The following is a 17,618-nucleotide window of genomic DNA, read 5'->3' on the forward strand; positions in this document are numbered from 1 at the left end:
GAGGGTATGGAGACTTCCCCGTGTTGGCCAGCCAACATGACCGGAACTCCGCTGCACGCCATTTTGCTTGGGTCAACACGAGCTGGGAGCATGTTAAACCATGATTAATACGTGTTGATAAACAGTTATTGTAATTAATCGCGCCGCTCGTATCGCTTAACTTTAAATCAACTCGCTTGGGCTAACCTAATTGGCGCGACTTTTGCGTGGCCGGCATAAATTTGAATTTGGCGCCTCGCACCCACTCGCACTTGAATCGCAAATGGAATGCATTTATCATTCGCCTTTCCAGTCAGCAGGCGCACTTATCTGAAATTAAAAATCGCTTTCACCTGAATTTATGTCAGCACTTTGCTGCCAATACTTTGCACACATTCCTTTCGTCCTTGGTCCTGTCGTCCTTTGGTCCTTTGAAGCTGTGCGTCCAATTGACGTTGCAATGCACCGGGGTCACTTGTTAGCCACAACAAACTTTTCCCATAATTAAAAGCTAACACAACTTTCGGCTTCTGTTCGACGAAAAGTTGCCCGACATATCGGAGTACACAATATGACCTCTTCTATTAGCAGATTTCTGCATGTTTCGGTCTATTTGTATAGATCCGTCCACCTCCGTGGTCCGCATTTCTGCGAAAGTTTCCCCTGCGCACCTTGGATCTGTGAAAAGGTTCTGTAATGAGACAAAGTGAGGGAACTCTGGAGGAAGGGGGGAGTGTATGTCGGAATACCTTCTTTTGTCTTAGAACCAAAATTAAATGTTACCACTTTTGGGTGAGCAGTGGGATGTATAGAATTTATAACTGAATTATTGGTTTTATTAAAAAAATTGTATATTGCTATTCATAATCATTTGCTCATAATATGTACAGAAATAATAATATTTTCTAAACAAGCAATGCCAAGATAAGTCAGTAATTAAATAGTAAACCCAAATAAATACTTCAAGTAACCTTATGGTTTGAAACCTTCATTAGTAATTTGAAGTAATTCAATATTTTCTAAATGAAACGGTAAAAGCGAGAAAATACGTGGATACCCTGTTTTCAAACCATTTAACGTGCTATCCCACATGTAGATGGCGCTATTTCCACTTGTAGCCGAAGTAAATGCAGTGTGGGCAGATTACAGCATTACCATTCATTACTTTTGGCGCTAAATTTAAAATGAGTTAATGAAAGTTTCAGTAATAATAAAATAGCAATAACATCAGCATATCCAATCATAATCATAAGCATTTGCTATAGTGGCACCCCCTCCCAATACAAAAACCACAAATCTCATTCGAGTCCAATATATTAAAAACACATTTGCAATGTATTGTGCAAGAGTTAAAGGTACTTAATCATACATCTCTACATAAACAGAATATACGTATATTAAAAGCATACTCAGCGCAGCTGTATATAAAATATCAAATGCCTCAGAGTAACAAAAGTCGGCCGAAGAAGAACGAAGGGGTTAATTACACTTTGTACGGATACGGACAGAGATGTGCTGAAATGCTCACATCGAAAGCAACGGCTGCAAAATAATCCTTCCGCGCGATATTCCAAAAATATGTGTGTATATATATATATATGTATATTCAATTGAGGATTTAGCAATCACATTACTGGCACTCGTTACATTGAAGCAAATTCCCTTCTGTTTGTTTTTGTTTTTGTATCTAAAGCATTTTCACATCAAGATATTTTAGGTGGCCCCGCGAAGGGTGACGCCTCTACTTCTGTCCCAGATGCAGCTTGCCCAGCAGGGCGTTGGCCTGCTGTCCGGCGGACTCCTGGGCCTGTCCGGCCGCATCCTGGACGGTCTTCTCGACGGACTGGCGCTTCTGGTCGACGTACTGGTTGGCCTCCTGCAGCTTCTGGTCCACCGTCTGGCTGGTCTGCTTCAGAGCCCCATCGATGGCGCCCTCCGCCTGCTTCAGCTTCTGGTCCGCCACATTCTCGGCGGCCTTCACGCTCTTGTTGATGGCGTCGTTGGCCGCCTTCTTGGTCTGGTCCACCGCATTGGCGGCCGCTCGCTGGGAGGCCTCCGCCACATTGGCCGCCACCTGCTTGGAGTTCTGGGCCACGGCCGCCGCCTGGGCCACCGTGTTGTCCACCGCCTGCTTGCCCTGGTTGACGGCTCCAGCGGCACGGTTCACGCCCTGGTCGATCGCCTGTCCAGCCTTCTGAGCCTCCGCGGTGGCCAGAGCAGCGGCTTCCTTGGCTGCATCAAAAAGAGAGATATTAGTGGTTGGAATATTCTTAAAAAATATTTTTAAAAATGCTACTAATGATATCTATAGAATTGGAGGGTTGTATTCCAGCATAAAACATAGCATAGAATGTTCTGTTTAGTTATAAATCTCTAGCACATAAAATTGGTTTTCACAATTATAGAAATATTTCAATATTTATGAAGAAATGTTTTCAAAAAGGCGAATCTTATTCTTGGAAACATGTTTTACGTCAACGCGTCACTAAAGAATTCCATTTATTATGTTCTCTTGTGTTTGATATGCTTAAAAGTTTTACGTTTTAGATAAATTGGAATGGAATGCTAATGAGAAAACATTTTCAGCGAGAACTGAAAGCTGATTTTGAAAGTTATCTCAAACGGGACTCATTCAATTCTTCGTTGCAAGACTCTTTGGAAGACTTTAGAAATACAACTCCAATTAATTTTCGAAGACATCATTTATGTGTTCTATCCACCTTTTCGGATTCAATTACTCACCCGTGCTGGCGGCCAACTGCTCGGCCTCGCCCTTGGTCTGCTGGACGGACTGGCCCACCTTCTTGGCCTGCTCCTCGGCTAGCTTCTGGGCCTCGGCGGCCTTCTCGTTGGCCAGCTTCTCGGCCTCATCCTTCTTCTTGCTGAAGAGGTTGGCGGTCTTGTCGCCGAAGTTCTTCAAGGAAGCTGGGGATTGAATGAGGAGTTCATTTTAGATCCTGACTGGGCTGGCTGGATGGGATTACTTTGGTTTTGGCGACTGGGAAACATGCTGACTGGCCCTCTGAATGCTAACTAAGCTCTGGCCTGGCGCTAATTATAATTTATAGCCTGATTGCAATCAGCGGGATCAGATCGGAGATGCGAGATTTCAGATTTGAGATTCAGATTCCAAATTCCAGACAGGTAATTGCCGAAACATAAACAAAGCAGCTGGAGCATGAACTATTTACATGACTAAATCGGATCGATTAGATGGGACACTTTCCTATTAATAGAAACTGCGCAACTAGGGGCTGTTGGAATCGTGATCGCCAGCCCCATGGCGTCAGCCTTAAAATTCGAGACTTGAGACTTATATTCGCAATTTAATAGAAATTAACGAGCGCCAGCTTTTGCTGTCCCCTCGAATCTGCATTCACTTGGAGTGACGTGTGCGTCCACTCAAATAGAAACATTGTGCCGCTGAACTCGGAACCGGGTGCGAATCGGTTGGGCGAAACGGAAACGGGCGGAAATAGCCGAGGAATTTCTTTGTAATATACATATGCTGCTTGTATGCGAATGAGGCAAACAAAGCTCGAGTATTCAAATTATTCGGCGTATGTGATGTCATAATGGGCAGCCGGCGAATGAAATCGCCCAAGTTTCTAGTGCGGTCTATTCACGCTTTCTGATTGTGATCGGGAATGTGTTTATTCTGATTCGGTTCTCTCCGCAGAGATACTTTAATGGCCCCTCCACTCGGCCCATTTCCAAATAATTTAGTTTCGGCCAATTTCGCATTTCGCATTTAATGAGCCAATCGCCTCCGCAGGAGCCGAAAATTGTGCGAAAATAATAGTTTCTATTCTACTATTGCTGGGTATCGAGATTATGGAATGTGTGGGCTCGGCCGAGGTGTTGAAAAGTATCAAAGGAATTCAGATATTTCAAATGCTAATGGCTACGGAATGTATGTATGTGGCATTGGACTTGCTTAACAATCTAGAATCTATAATAGCAATTTAAGTGGAAGGAATCGTGCAATCTACACTGTACAATACTAACTATACGTATAGAGAGGAATCATGCATGCTAAGTATATTTGCTCTGTGCTGTTTTCCAAATTAAAATCGTATTAAAAGATACTTAAAACATATTCGTATAATGATAAGTTATTAAACTTAATGATAGTTACTAAAAAGGTGGCCTTACGTATAAGGCAACTGTAGTGTTTAGTATTCCCCGCCAAATCCTTTGGATATACATATGTATCTTAATGGCTTACACACGCTGAATTCCTAAGGCCAGCGGCCCTATTTAAGGCATTTGCGTAATACGACGCATTTTGTTCTTCAGTCTTTATTCAAAACTGTGGCAGCTTGTGGTCAACAGTGAAAACCGGCTAGAAGCATGGCCAGAAGGTAACACAATAAGCCCAGACTCTCACAGCCTCTGGCGTCGTTTTTGTTTTGGTTTGGTTTTGGATTCTGCTCTCTGATTTTGTTTTCGTCGATGTCGCACTCGCAGCTGAGATAATGCGCAGAAGCCTCGGAATAGAGGAAAACCTGTAGCTGTAGCTGTAGCTTGGGCTACATGGGAACCCAGCTCGGAACGGACACACACACGGGCACGGAGCGAATATCTATGAGTTACTGCGATTTGAGGTCTGCCGACTCACGTTCCACACCAGTTTTGGATGCCTTAAAAAAAGAGCTACAATCCGTGATGAATCGATGGAGCTACTGGGGCCGCTGTGGCCGCCGTTGTTGTTGCCGTTGCTGATGATGTCATGTGAGATACAACTGCACAATCGAGATACAATATACGAAAGAATTATATATGTCTGTGAGAGCCGCGCGTGGCAGAAAGGGGTGGCGTGGAACTCACACGCCCCACGAATTGTTGTGGCCCCCGGCGCAATCGTCATCCGACCGAAGGTCGTCTGAGTCAGCTGGCAACAGAAGGAAAGGCGGGCGATTCGTGTCCTGGCCACGGACAATCCAATGGCTGATGTCACGACCCTGCCAGGTAAATCAATAATCGGAAAGAACAAGGCCGGGTCAGACATCTAGCCCTTCGGGCGGGTTATGCTAATGACTATGAAGTCACTCCAGGCGCTCGAATCACAGAACTTAACTCCAAGCGTTTTTGAGCTGGCGAAGATTACCAGCGAGTTCATAGCCAGCAATTAGCTCACTTTGGCAGATACAAATTAAAAGGGAGGACAAATCAGGGTCAAAAGAAATCAAGCATTTTAAATCCATTTATCATCATTATAGTCCTGAAAAAGAAAGCTCTATATCTTACTTTCGAATACTTTTAAGTGTTATTTCTTATCTCAAAACCATATATACAATCTTTTTATTTATTTGCATTACACTTATATAATAATTGTATTACTTTTATTATGATATAATATTTACTCGCAATATGCCCATTATTACGCGGATGAATAGCAATCAAGGAATTTAGAGGGTTAACATTACTGGCAATTACAGCACCCCATGCAACTTTTCCGGCTCGTTTTCTTCGAGTGTATCTAATAGCCAATTAAACTGAATGACACTAAACCTGACCCACTGGCGGGTGAGCAAATTAGCCCACGCCATTGGCCTAGGCATTCCGGAGGCATGGACTTGTAATTGAATTGGCCATGCCGCCGAAGATGCCGCTCCAGCTCCAGCGGGCTCCAAATCGATTGGGTGCACTGCTGGCCAGCGGAGGATATAAGTACAGGAGGCGATTTGAGCCGGCTCACTGTGCACCGGCGGAAGCGAGCGAAATGAAGCATCTCCTGACTGCACTCGTGGCCCTGCTGAGCATCCTGCCGCGGGGCGAGCTCCTGGGATCAGGACCCCCCTGCCCGCGTCGCTATCTGCGCAGGATCAACGGCAAGTGCTACTACTTTTCGGTGAAAAAGGTAAGGGTTGATCTGTCGCATGGGGTTATGAAATAATACGATCTATCGTTAACCCATTGAGATGAACTGGTTTGGCGCCCTGAACAACTGCCTACGCAAAGGACTGACCCTGGCGGACTTGAGCAACCAAAGGGACTTCGATGGAGCCATTGGGTTCCTAAGTGGCCTGGGCAACACGGAGGACTTCTGGTTCGGGGGCAACGATCTGTACCACGAGGGGCGCTTCCAGTACATCAGCAACGGTCGGCTGGTGCGCTACTACAGCAACTACAGCAACGTCCTGCCCCTGGAGCACTCCGAGTGCGACGACTGTCTGGAGGTGAGGATCCGCTCCGAGATCAACATGGTGTCGGCGGACAACTGCCACGAGCGACAGTACTTTATCTGCTCGGAACGATACTGCCAGGACACGGATAGTGGCAAGAAGCCGAAGCACCACAGCCACGAGCACTTGCATCACTTCCACCACGACATTGGCGAAAGTGCCGAAGGCGAGGGGGAGGGCGATGGCGATGGCGACCACGACCGCCAGGACCCCATTGCCAGTGGCTCAGTGGAGCACCCGGAGCCGGACTCGGAGGATGCAGCCGGGGCGCTCGACGTGCCCGATGACGATCAGCCTGATCAGAATGGCGTCTCGGTGACTCCGGGAGCGGAAGTAACAAATACCGTTGACGGAACTGGTGAGCCGGGCGCAACTGCTGCCCCAGCCGCCGGAGCTGAAGCAGTTTCTCCAGCAGCAGATGGAGCCGCACCCGCCGGAGCAGCTCCAGCTGCCGAAGGAGCCGCCACTCCTGCCGCCGACGGAGCCACGCCCGAACCCACACCCGCGCCAGGAGCAGAAGCCCCCGCCGCCGCAGCAGCCGAGACTCCGGCACCGCCAGCAGCCTGATCTCCACAACTTGCCCAGCTGAATCCCACAACTATTATCGATTAAAAATAAATGAAAGCAATAATATTACAAGTTATTTTGAAATATATTCAAGTGCAGGTCGGCTTGGTACACCAATGAAATTAAATATACGAGCAAGTAAAGAAATTTCAATCGAAACAAGGTTTTAACTTTTAGATAAATCAAGGGGAGTGTATATGATAAGTTTTTGAAGATGGTATTATCGGCATGCAAACATCCATAAAAGTTTCTTATATGAAAAGTTAGTTTATGTCCAATTTATCCTGATGAATATGTAATTATTCGAATTTTACATGTAATAAGTAGTGAACTTAAACATGTATACAGAGCATTGAATTTATATCTTTGTACTGTTACGACTCGTAAATAAAAAAAAAATAAAAAAGTATGGAGATGAACTTTAAGTCGAGGTTCTCTTATTGACCACTTAATCGGATAGCAATTGTGTGATTCAGTTATCGAACCCTCTTAAGATGTCAATGAATCCGGGAACTTCTTCATCCGAGATGGAAGTCTGACAAGTACCAGCATAGTTCCAACACTGATGGTGATTGAGGAACCACCGACAGAAGCAGCAACCCCTGGGCATCACCATGTCCAATTAGAATTAATCAATTTGATGGACTCCAGCAGTCGATAAAAATTCTGTGCGAACAATACACGATGCTCTAATGGAAATTGGTCACTCCTCGATAATGCCGATGCCACGCCCACGAAAGGGTATATATAGAACAGGGGGCGGCACGCATGCTTACAGTTTGGCTGGACAGGTGCCTCAGTTTTGCTGGCAGCCATGAGGATCCTACCAATTGTGATTCTGACCTTGATGGCGGTCCATTCCGGCTGCGGAAAGAAGCAGAGCAAGAAGGAAAAGGACAAGGGGCCCTGTGGCAAACCGTATCTCAAGGAGCTGAACGGAAAGTGCTTCTATGTGGGCATCAAAAAGGTGAGAGAGCCTTCCCATAACTTGGAAGCCCATTTCACTACCAATGAAGCTCTCATAGCGTCCTAATATAACGATATATCGCTTGAAATCTATTGGCAGATCAACTGGTTCGGGGCCCAGAACAACTGCCTGCGCAAGGGCCTCAACCTGGCCGACGTGTCCACGGTGGAGGACTTCAAGGCGGTGGTCCACTACGTGACGTCACAGGTGGGCTTCGATGACTTCTGGTTCGGCGGCAACGATCTGCAGTCGGAGGGGCGCTTCAAGTACATCAGCAGCGGGAAACTGGTGCGCTACTTGGGCGACTCCAATATAGTGGAGCCGACTCAACGCTCCAACCTGGACGACTGCCTGGAGATCAGGATCAGGCCCAATGTCACCGTCGTCCTGGACGTGAACTGCCAGGAGAAGAAGTACTTTATCTGCGAGCAGAACCAGGTGAAGTGCGCCGTTCCCGCGGAGGACAGTGGGGATGGCCAGAAACACAGCCACGAGCACTTGCATCACTTCCACCACGACGCGGGCCAGAAGGATAAGCAAGAGACGGGGATCAAAGAGCAAAGTGTGGAGAGCGATTCACGGCCAGCTGACAATTCGAATTCAACGGAAATCGGGGAATCGAAGGAGAAGGAAGCGGAGGGCGCGTCGACTCCAGGTGATGGTGGTGGCACCACGGAGCCCGTGTTCGAGAACGGCATGGAAAACGCCGGGGAACCCATTGCCGAGCAGGACCAAACGGTGCCGCCAGGCGGCACGGGTCCACCACCGGCGGCAGACGCCACTGGAGCAGCCACGCCCGCACCGGATGCCGCGGCTGCGGAAGGAGCCACTCCGGCGGCAGCTGCTCCACCAGCGGAAGGAGCTCCAGCCGCAGAGGCAGCCACTCCTGCACCGGCAGCTCCCGAGGGCGAAGCAACACCAGCTCCGGCGGCCTGAACGAACGGACCTACCACCAACCGGGCGGACCAATAGACATCTAGGGAATCGAGGAATGTTTGAGCTTTCACCAAATAAATTTGAGTTTTAACAACATGAAGATCAACTGGGTTTCAGTCCTTTTGAGTTACAAAAAACAATAACCCAAAGACCCACATATTCCAAATAATAATATAAAATAATATCTGTTAACAATAGCTGATTCCTGTAATGAATACTATTCAAATAGTCACTTTATACCAAATTTGAGATTTAAAACAAGCTTTTCGAACTTTCACAGAATGACCACATATTCTAGAATTCTGTTTTCAAAACAATCTGTTCAAGCAGAAAACAAAAAATTAATGTACTTAAAAGCTCTTAATCATTGGTTGCGCATAATATCCAAATGAATGTTTTCAGCTGATAGACCCAACACATGCTAAACATAGAAGATCAAAGTGCTGAATAGGAAAAATATGCAGCTACTAAATGTTGAACTACGCAGTCGGTGAGGAATGTCTGTCTAGGACTGAGTAACATTATCAAGGTAATTCAGTGGAAAGTTCACCATTTGGGGTTACTTACATTTCGATGCATCTGCTTGGCATTGAGTGGGAACAGATAATATTAATAGAATTTGAATATGAATAGAATCTACATATAGTCCGTATAATAGAACGAAAGTGCCTATCTCAAGTGCCAATGCTTGACCATGCGGTTCTCAAGTGGCATCTACTGCCGGAGGATTTCAGAGATCGCAAGCGGAGCTGGCTGATGGAACTCTGGCGCTTTGCACCCACTTCCCCTAACATCAGGAACATAAGTGTGCCAGAGCCCCAAGGAACAGCAACAGCGTAACCGCTCGAAGATACAATGTATATATGGATGCCTCGGATACGTGTTGTGTGTAGTGTGTATCTGGGCAGCTATAATTATATACGTATCATCGTTTTGGGTGTGGGATGTGCCAGCGAGAACGGCAACTCGCAGTCCATTTGGAGCTACATATAACTGCGCCATAATTGGCTTACGTATCATCCACATCGTCGTCATCACCATCATCGCCATCACCAGAGCCGCGGTAGCGGATAATTAGGTTTTTGCTACTGCGACCCGTATCGGATCGAACACGCCCGGTTGGCCAGCCCCGCCCGACCGCGGATCCAACTCCCGCGTGGCCAGCTGCTCCAACTGCCCGACTCCTCGCTGCTCCGGTGATGATGATGTAACTTGGAAGTGGAGTTGCAGTTGGAGTCGATTGACTTCCTTCCTCCACTGCGGTAACCCACTCACTGCACATATGTCATCCGTTTGGCTGGATGTATCGGATATACATATACATTTACATAGGTACGTATGCTTAGACCTAAGATTTCTAATTTCCAAACTTTCACATAAACGTCGATTGGCTGGGCTTTTCTTTTTTACCTGAAATCGAGCTGAACATTCTGAAACTGTTGCGTTTTTCTCGGCCGTTGGAGTCGAAGAACTGATTTTCGGGCTTGTGTGTTTGTTTGATCCGGATGGAATTCGAATTTGTTCAGATTTATTTGCGTTTGCGGCCAGCGGGCTAGTTATTTTTGGTGAAGCGCGTTTATTTTTAAACGTCCGACTGCGTCGAGAGCACAGAAACGTATAAAGTCGTGTGGAGTCGTAGTCACAGTACGTTGCCGTTACGTTCAATGATCTAAATTACGTATGCGTTTCGCACAAACTAAAAACTAAGAGAAGAGCGCCACTCGTAAGAAATAGAGTCCACAAATGTCTACAAATTTCCAGTTGGCAACGCCTTTGCGGGACCTAAAGTGGTTGCACTCTTGACCGCTAGATGGCGTTCTATTTCGAGACCGATTGTAGGGGTACTACAACCAAACCACTGGTTAGACATATTCGGTGCTGCCAACTTTTGTCAAGAAAAAAATCAGTTAGATTTGAAATTTTTAAAAAAAAGTGGGCAATAAATATTTAATTTCTAAGCTAACATAAAATTTCATAGTGTGGCACCTGCTTAGGTTAAGGTATATAAAATAATAGGGAAAGGTAATTTACTACTAACCCTAATTGATTGCGTCATGGTTTAATGGCATTAGTGAGCCATACCGAGTAAGCCACTTTCGAAATTCATCAGTACCACTAAATACAACAAACCGAACGCAATGAGTCAAGTGCTACAGATACTTTACTGTCTTCCCATTTTGCTGCTGCTGCTCTTGCGTACTGATGAGGCAAACGGTAAGGGCATTTGCCTGTATTTCAGTGAGAAAACAGTGAGTAGACTTAACTAAAGTCCTTGAGCTTTGATGTTATTCAATTGCAATACCACAGGCTTCTTGGTTCAGTGCCCTGTCCATCTGCAAAACCCTCCACATGTGCTTGGCTGATCTAAACACCGAAGTTACCCTGATCCAGATGAAAAGCAAAATAAACGTAGACGACTACGAGTACTGGTTTGGATTGAATGCGCACGATAAGCCCACCTACAGATACGTTTCGAACAACAAGTCCATTGAGTACTCCCCGCACAATTCAAAGCTGGTGAACAACGAAGGGTGCGTCTTTGTTAAGCACCAGAACGGCTTTTTCAAATTTGAATCTGCAAAGTGTCGCGAACACCGGAGATTCATCTGTACTAAAACCGATGAATGCGATGGAGTTAGCACGAAAGCTGGAAATTCAAACTGCGTCATAACCGCAGAGGAACGAGATATTGTGGCCTACTAACTTATAGTTTACTGCAGGCAAATAAATCATTTTTGGGACACAATACATTTTAATGAGTGTTCAGTGCGAGTATCCTGAGTATTTAAATTACTGAATAGCATCACGTTGCATCTAGTCTGTGGAAGCCTTTCGCTTTGCCGCCGATTTAAGTTGAGCTGCATGAGCCCTGCACTTAGTTTTGTAGGCTTGAACCAGACGCCCACCAGGTGAAATGGCAATTGACACATGAATCTGATGGAAAGCAGTCAATAAGTAGAGATGAATCAAATTATTTCTATTCTTAATTACCTCCAGGTATTGCAACTCCTTTTCGTATGGTAAAGACTCCTCCAAGAGCCTTAGGATTGTCTGAAACTTTTCCGTGCCCAATATGTACGTCATTTCACCAATGTTCTGCTTGTACCACTTCGCATAGTTGTCTAGATTAGCCCGAACATCCATGGTTGAGGCAGAAGCAGCCCTTGCAGTCAGCAGCAAATGAAGCAAGGATCCCAGGGAGGCCGTGGATGCAGTCTGCATAAGTCTGTTTTTCAAATACTCTGCAAAGGAGAGGATCACTTTAACTAGATATTAGACTACAGAAAGCAATATATACTTTTAATGTATGTGGTGGTCTCAGGATTGGCTGCACTGGCGATGGATTGTACTAGTATCAGATAGAACTTCCACTGGTTAAATTTTTCCGTGTTTGACTGTTTGAATAGATATTGAAGGGCTGCCTGCTGATGGCTAGCAAACATCTGCAAGTAAGATTTAGTTAGTACAGGATGCCTAGCTCGTTTTAAGAGAATATAACCTTATCGCAAAGGTGCTTAACAAAGGTTAGTTCGTCGACGCCCTCATTTATCCAAGCGCTAAAGCTGGCGAATGCCTCGTCTACATTCTCCGATCGGTGAAGATCCAATAGGGTACTTAAATGCATGTTTATGCAAACATTTAGCGCTTCATCTGAGTAGATAATAGTTTAGTTAGATGGATATCATTCAGTGCAGTAAAACACACACCTGGTAGGGTTTTGCACAAGAACTCCACATATGCCAAGCTGCATATTTTGGGATTGCTAACGAGGCCGGAATAGAGATTCCCCAAAGCGGTTGTCAGTATCAAGGTTAGCTTCATCGCAGATTCGGCATCTGCGGGTATATAAATCATTTGAAAAGGGGAAACAGTCACAGTCAAGGTCAAGATAAACCAACCGTAAGCCGCAGAAAAGAAAACATTGGCGAGGAGGTCGTATTCGGATTCCAGGAATATAATCAAGTCCACCTGCAGTTGATCGGAGTCCTCCTTGCTGTGAATTCAGTTACGGATAAATGGGGTCCGCACATCTAGCAGCTTCTTTATGAAACCCACCTAAAGATGTACTGCGTGGCCGTCAGGATGCGGAGTTCCTGGAGCTGTCGGAGAACTCTAAAACTGCCGACATTCGCTGGCAGTTGGCAGAAGAACTTGGAGGCCAGAAACTGCACAGAATAGGTGTGATTACGAATACCTCTTCTACAATCCACTCACCTTTTCCGTGCCATTCAGAATCTTCAGTAGTTCGGCAAATTCGTATTTTTCAAGAGCTCCCAATTGTTGAATTCCGCATTGCTTTTCTATGATCTGCGTTGAAGACTGTCGATTAGGATGAACCCATGTCTTGTGTAGGATGAGTTGCTTACCCTGCATACGAAGCCAAAGCTATTGCCGATATTGGTAAATGTTCTATTTTCTCGCATATCTTCCATAGTAAAAACTTCTAATTATAAAAACATTCAAAATGTACAAGTATTGTTTTTGTTGACCCGCGTTTAGTGTTACCTCGGCTTTTGTGGCTGAGAATACCACACCGCTTTGAGAGATATCGATTATTTATAGCACGCTTATCGATTTCTTTTACAGCCGTTACAATTTCTTAAAACCATTTATATTTTTCAAAATAATTTTTAAGCCATTTGTCACTCATTTATTAAAAAGCCTTCCTAATAATATTTAGCTTGGAGGTCCCATACACCTATTTCGAGTTTTCTATTTAACGCAATAATCCTTGCGCTGCTGTCGTATGACAGCGTTGAGCTTCAAACACTGCTGCCTGAGGGCATCGTTGTCGCCCTTCAGGATCTCAATGGTCTCCTCCTGCCGCTGGATGGTCTGGTGGACGCGCTTTTGAAGCTGATCCATCTCCTGCTTGTGGCGCTCGTTGAGCACTCCCAGCTCGCTCTGGATGTCCGCGTTGAGGTTGTCCCGCAGTCTGTCCCGCTCCATGATGATGTCGCCGCACATCTTCTTGCTGTGGCTCAGCTCCAGCTGCAGCTGCTTCACCTCCGCCTGGCTGTTCCGTACCTGGGCGTCTGCCTCCGCCAACTTGCCGCGAGTCTCAGCGTACTTCTCCCGCAGCGACTTCTCCACGTTCTCGGCCAGAACCAAATCCTTCTCGTACTTCTCCTTGAGGCGACTGAAAAGATGGGATTAGGAGGCGGCTTATACCATTTGGCCTACTTGTACTCACTTCATCTTTTGCTCGTGCTCCTCACTGTGCTGCAGTGCGTCGGCCTCCATCCGCACCACCAGTTCGTCCAGCTGACGATCTCTCTCCGCCCGGTAGTGTTGCCTTATGGCGTTCTCCTTCTCCGCCTGGGCTAACTTGGTCTTGTTTTCGTGCTCCGTCTTCCACAGCTCAAAGTCAGCCTGGTACTGCTGCTCGATGGTGTTGATCCGGTTCTGGTACTTCTCCTCCTGCTTGGCCATGCGCTCTTGCATTTCGAACTTGGCCTGCTCCAGCTCCTGCTCCTGTTCCCGCAGAGCCTCTTGCCTTCGGGCTTGGTGGTCATTATCCCGCTGCCGTAGTTCCGTCTGCAGGCGATCACGCTCCGCAGCAAACTCCTCGGTTAGTTTCTGGCGTTGCTCCGCCTGTGCCCTCTGCTCCTCCTCCAGTTGGCGCTCGAATCGCTCCCGGATGGCAGTGCGCTCCTTCTCAATAATGGCCTCACGATCTTGGGCGCAGCTCTCGCGAATGCTAGTTTCGATCTGCTCGTGCTTCGTGCGTGCCTCCTCCAAGGCGTCCAGCAACTGCATCTGGTGGGTGCGCTTTAGCTCGGTCACCTCGCGTTGGTGGTCGCAGTTCATCTTGTTGATCTCCGCCTCCAGGCCCTTAACCGTAAGTTCCTTTGAAACGAAGTAAAATGGTGATCATTAATATAATGCTATGTAAAAAAAAATATTCTGGACACTATAATACGTAATAGTTTTGAATAAGCTAAGATACTAATTACTGATCCAGTGGTGGACTATTCCTAAGCCATTCTTTCTCTGTGCTACATCAAAGGATAACAACAATCGCGATCCTTAAAGCTAACCTATGGCACAGTTTTATACCGAACCTTAATCTTCTTGGTGTTTTCGCGCACCCATCGCTCTCGCCGTATCTTTTCGCCCGCCATAGTGGTCTCCTTGGTCCTTGCCAGCTCAGTTTCTAAGCGGTGCTCCCATGCCTGGTTCTGGCTCTCCAGTCGACGCGTGAGGGCCGCCACCTTCTCGCAGAGGGAGCCCTTATCCTTGAGCAGCTGCTCGATGAATCCCTGGTGGCGGGTAACCACTTCCTCATAGTGCTTCTTCTGATCACGCAGCTTGGCCGCGGCGGTGGACTTTTCGGCCCGCAGGCTCTTCTGTTTTTCGCCACGCAGCTGGAAGACGTGCTCCTTGGACATATGGATGGCATTGGCCAACTCGTTGGCACGCAAGCTCAAGGCAACGACCCTTCTGGCAAGCTGGTGATTGGGAAGCATTAGCAACTCAGATAGCCTGAATTAAATAGGAATGTTAGTTATAAGCTTCTAGGGAATCCAAGACACTTCACCCACTTGGGCACCTCATCGGTGACATCGGGCTCCACCACGAACTCCACCTCCGATCGATTGCTATCCGGTATGGAACGACGTGTTTCCATCAGCGTCTTATCGCAACTACTCTCCACATTGTTCAGGTAGGCCAGGATGTCCCTGTTAGGATACCATAGTATATAACTGGATGGATACCAATGTGGTAATTTGTATTTACTTGTACTTATCTCCACTTTCGGGAACTTTTCCTTCACTCACAGTCACTGTGTCGGCGGTCTCACAGCGGGAATCTAGGTTTAGGTTCAATTCGCTGGGGATTCCCTCGGAGAAGTTGTCTGTCAATGAAATCAAATATGAGGAACGCTCCCTTCTAAATCCAAGCGAGTAACTTGCCCCTTTTCTTGTCCTCTTCGATCTCCTTGATGACAGATACTATTTCATCGTATGTCGAGTCCCTGGAGTCCTCATTCGACTTTAGGGACAACTGGGAGGCGGTATCATTGTCCTGTGCCTCGTCCAGGTCCTCCAGTCCCGGCTTGTGCTTACCATCGTATTGCTTCTGGTCCTGCATGCTCATCCAGCTGTCCACCTTGTCGAGATTGTACTCTGAGAGTTTCCGCTCCTCACGTAGGCTGCCCACACTGATGGCCTTCTTCATCTTACCCAGAGGAGCTAGATTGGTTGTGGACTTAGTCACCTTGGACTTGCTGCTCCTGGCAATGGGATCGGCACTGGCGGGCTTTACATTCTCCTTTTTCTTGCCCACAAACGGTGGTGTCGAGGCCACCTTTAGATAGTTATTAATGACGGCGTCGGAGGTACCATTCGCAAAGGATCTCCTATCATCCTGCACCGCTGGCAAAAAGTTATTCTCTGCCCCGAAGTTTCTTGGGTTGCCAACGGATCTGTAGACGGGGGAACCGTTGTTAACAGCGGAACTATTGGTGGCCATGTTCTTGGTCTCGGACAGATTGTTCTGCTTCTCCTTAGAGGGAGAAGCGTATTTGTCCAGATAGTTCGGTAGTATCTCAATGTTGTTCAGGGTGTCAGTTCCCAAGTGGTTCTTGACCACTTGAACGCCTTCCACAGCTTGTTTATACTCCCTTATAACATCTAGCTCCGATGAGGGAGCCTTTGAGACGGTTGGTGTGGGACTAGTTGGTTCCACTAGTTTGGAGGACTCCATAAACCGGCAGCTTGGCGCATCACAGGCACACTTAACGTCCGATGCCGATGCCTCATTTGTGCTTGTGGTGGAAGAGGATCGCGTGCTGCATGTACAGTTCTCCGAAGGACACTTTGGATACTCGTAGGTCTCCGCCAGAACCTCTCCCTCAGCGGCTGTGGATCCGAAGTGCACGGACTTTTTCTGCCCAACGGGATCGGCTTGTTCCACTTTACTGAGGAAACTGGGAAGAGTTAGAGGACCCGGAGCAGAGATGCTGGGACGCACTTCCTGCTTGTCATTGTCGCAGTCACTGGAGTCCAAGTCCGCGTGCATATTCGGCTTGCTGAAGGACACTCTTCCCGGAAGATCTGGCTTGGCGGTGCGCTGAAGAAGAGCCCCGTTACTGAGGCCCTGATTTCCGGAGTACGAGGAGTAGGATTTTCCCTTCTCACCACCTGGCATGTTGACCAGGAACTGCTCCCCCTCCTCGCTGCTGTCGGGAGTGCGTTTGTGTAGCGAGTAGTCGGACTCGGAGGAGTTGCAGGTGCTGCGGCAGAGCCAACTGCGCTTGATGGGCTCCTCCAGCAGGGATTTCAGCAGGTCGTTCGACGAGACTTGTCGCTAAAAAGTGGATATTACAACACCGATGACCGCAGGGTGTTAAACCCACTCACCTTGCCGCCGTTGCGCAGCTCCTTCTCAACAAAGTAGTTGCTCAACCGACGACCGAACTTGGGGTCCGCCGACTGAGGTCGTCCCAGGAAAGGCGAGGAGCGACTGCGCTGCTGCAGGAAGTTGGCCGAGCGCGGCCGGAAATGGGGACACGGATTGTGGAGCGTCGTTAGCGAACGACTGGTGTACTTGGGCTTCGTTTTTTGTCGTGTGGCGAGGTTTATCTGCGGTTGACCACTCTTACTACCTAATCCACAAGGGGTAGACCATATGGTTATGAACTTACCTGAGAGCCCTTAAGACATAAATCCATAATAGCTTAGAATTAAGCACTCATTTAGATAGTTTTCGAACTAAATGCCCTGCCATAGCCTACTGGTTTTCGAACCGGACTAACTCCAGTTTGTTTTGGCCAACGCTGAAAACTGCCACCACTTTCATATCGATTAAACGCATGTGCTAGCCACGAGGGTCAGGAGCAGGCCAGATGTTGGTCAGCACTGCAACCCCCGGAAAAAACAGGCGGGTCGAAGTTGACATGGTTACCTTAGTGGTGAACCACCTGAGCTACCTGAACCACCTGACCCACCCTCGATCGCCGGAACAGGTGTCGCGTC

At 47.3% G+C, this 17,618-nt stretch overlaps 6 protein-coding genes across 10 annotated transcripts; 3 read left to right on the top strand and 3 right to left on the bottom strand.

Moving 5' to 3' along the window:
• Positions 1-1,275: 1,275 nt before the first annotated feature.
• Positions 1,276-10,264, bottom strand: LOC6733764 (late embryogenesis abundant protein ECP63). 4 transcript variants are annotated; one of them, XM_039291353.2, is made up of 4 exons: positions 10,048-10,264; positions 9,205-9,219; positions 2,722-2,904; positions 1,276-2,211 (listed from the first exon to the last, which is right to left on the bottom strand). In XM_039291353.2, the coding sequence occupies exons 1-4, from the start codon at positions 10,064-10,066 to the stop codon at positions 1,721-1,723; spliced, it is 708 nt and encodes a 235-aa protein (XP_039147287.1). In that variant the 5' UTR covers positions 10,067-10,264; the 3' UTR covers positions 1,276-1,720. The 4 variants fall into 4 exon arrangements, with proteins under 4 accessions (XP_039147287.1, XP_016026720.1, XP_002080808.1 ...); XM_016167154.3 differs by having other exon boundaries at positions 9,205-9,216; positions 10,048-10,263; XM_002080772.4 differs by lacking the exon at positions 9,205-9,219 and having other exon boundaries at positions 10,048-10,263.
• LOC6733765 lies at positions 5,651-6,803 on the top strand. The gene is made up of 2 exons (XM_016167734.3): positions 5,651-5,842; positions 5,904-6,803. Exons 1-2 carry the CDS (start codon positions 5,705-5,707, stop codon positions 6,732-6,734), a joined length of 969 nt encoding a protein of 322 aa, XP_016026722.1. The 5' UTR covers positions 5,651-5,704; the 3' UTR covers positions 6,735-6,803.
• LOC6733766 lies at positions 7,492-8,737 on the top strand. Its single transcript, XM_002080774.4, has 2 exons — positions 7,492-7,701; positions 7,801-8,737. Exons 1-2 carry the CDS (start codon positions 7,549-7,551, stop codon positions 8,635-8,637), a joined length of 990 nt encoding a protein of 329 aa, XP_002080810.1. The 5' UTR covers positions 7,492-7,548; the 3' UTR covers positions 8,638-8,737.
• A 461-nt stretch (positions 10,265-10,725) lies between the features above and the next one.
• On the top strand, positions 10,726-11,385 carry LOC6733767. Its single transcript, XM_002080775.4, has 2 exons — positions 10,726-10,886; positions 10,945-11,385. The coding sequence occupies exons 1-2, from the start codon at positions 10,776-10,778 to the stop codon at positions 11,338-11,340; spliced, it is 507 nt and encodes a 168-aa protein (XP_002080811.1). The 5' UTR covers positions 10,726-10,775; the 3' UTR covers positions 11,341-11,385.
• On the bottom strand, positions 11,335-13,176 carry LOC6733768. The gene is made up of 9 exons (XM_016167153.3): positions 13,005-13,176; positions 12,853-12,945; positions 12,694-12,803; positions 12,537-12,631; positions 12,345-12,473; positions 12,137-12,288; positions 11,936-12,080; positions 11,629-11,879; positions 11,335-11,571 (listed from the first exon to the last, which is right to left on the bottom strand). Exons 1-9 carry the CDS (start codon positions 13,068-13,070, stop codon positions 11,452-11,454), a joined length of 1,161 nt encoding a protein of 386 aa, XP_016026723.1. The 5' UTR covers positions 13,071-13,176; the 3' UTR covers positions 11,335-11,451.
• Positions 13,177-13,261: 85 nt separating this feature from the next.
• Positions 13,262-17,506, bottom strand: LOC6733769 (centrosomal protein of 131 kDa). 2 transcript variants are annotated; one of them, XM_016167152.3, is made up of 8 exons: positions 17,288-17,506; positions 17,004-17,225; positions 15,555-16,950; positions 15,379-15,496; positions 15,183-15,320; positions 14,730-15,123; positions 13,832-14,487; positions 13,262-13,777 (listed from the first exon to the last, which is right to left on the bottom strand). In XM_016167152.3, exons 1-8 carry the CDS (start codon positions 17,312-17,314, stop codon positions 13,351-13,353), a joined length of 3,378 nt encoding a protein of 1,125 aa, XP_016026725.1. In that variant the 5' UTR covers positions 17,315-17,506; the 3' UTR covers positions 13,262-13,350. The 2 variants fall into 2 exon arrangements, with proteins under 2 accessions (XP_016026725.1, XP_016026724.1); XM_016167151.3 differs by having other exon boundaries at positions 14,703-15,123; positions 17,288-17,504.
• Between the last annotated feature and the right edge of the window lie 112 nt (positions 17,507-17,618).

Source organism: Drosophila simulans, chromosome 2R (assembly GCF_016746395.2).
Source record: "Drosophila simulans strain w501 chromosome 2R, Prin_Dsim_3.1, whole genome shotgun sequence".
Taxonomy (NCBI): domain Eukaryota; kingdom Metazoa; phylum Arthropoda; class Insecta; order Diptera; family Drosophilidae; genus Drosophila; species Drosophila simulans.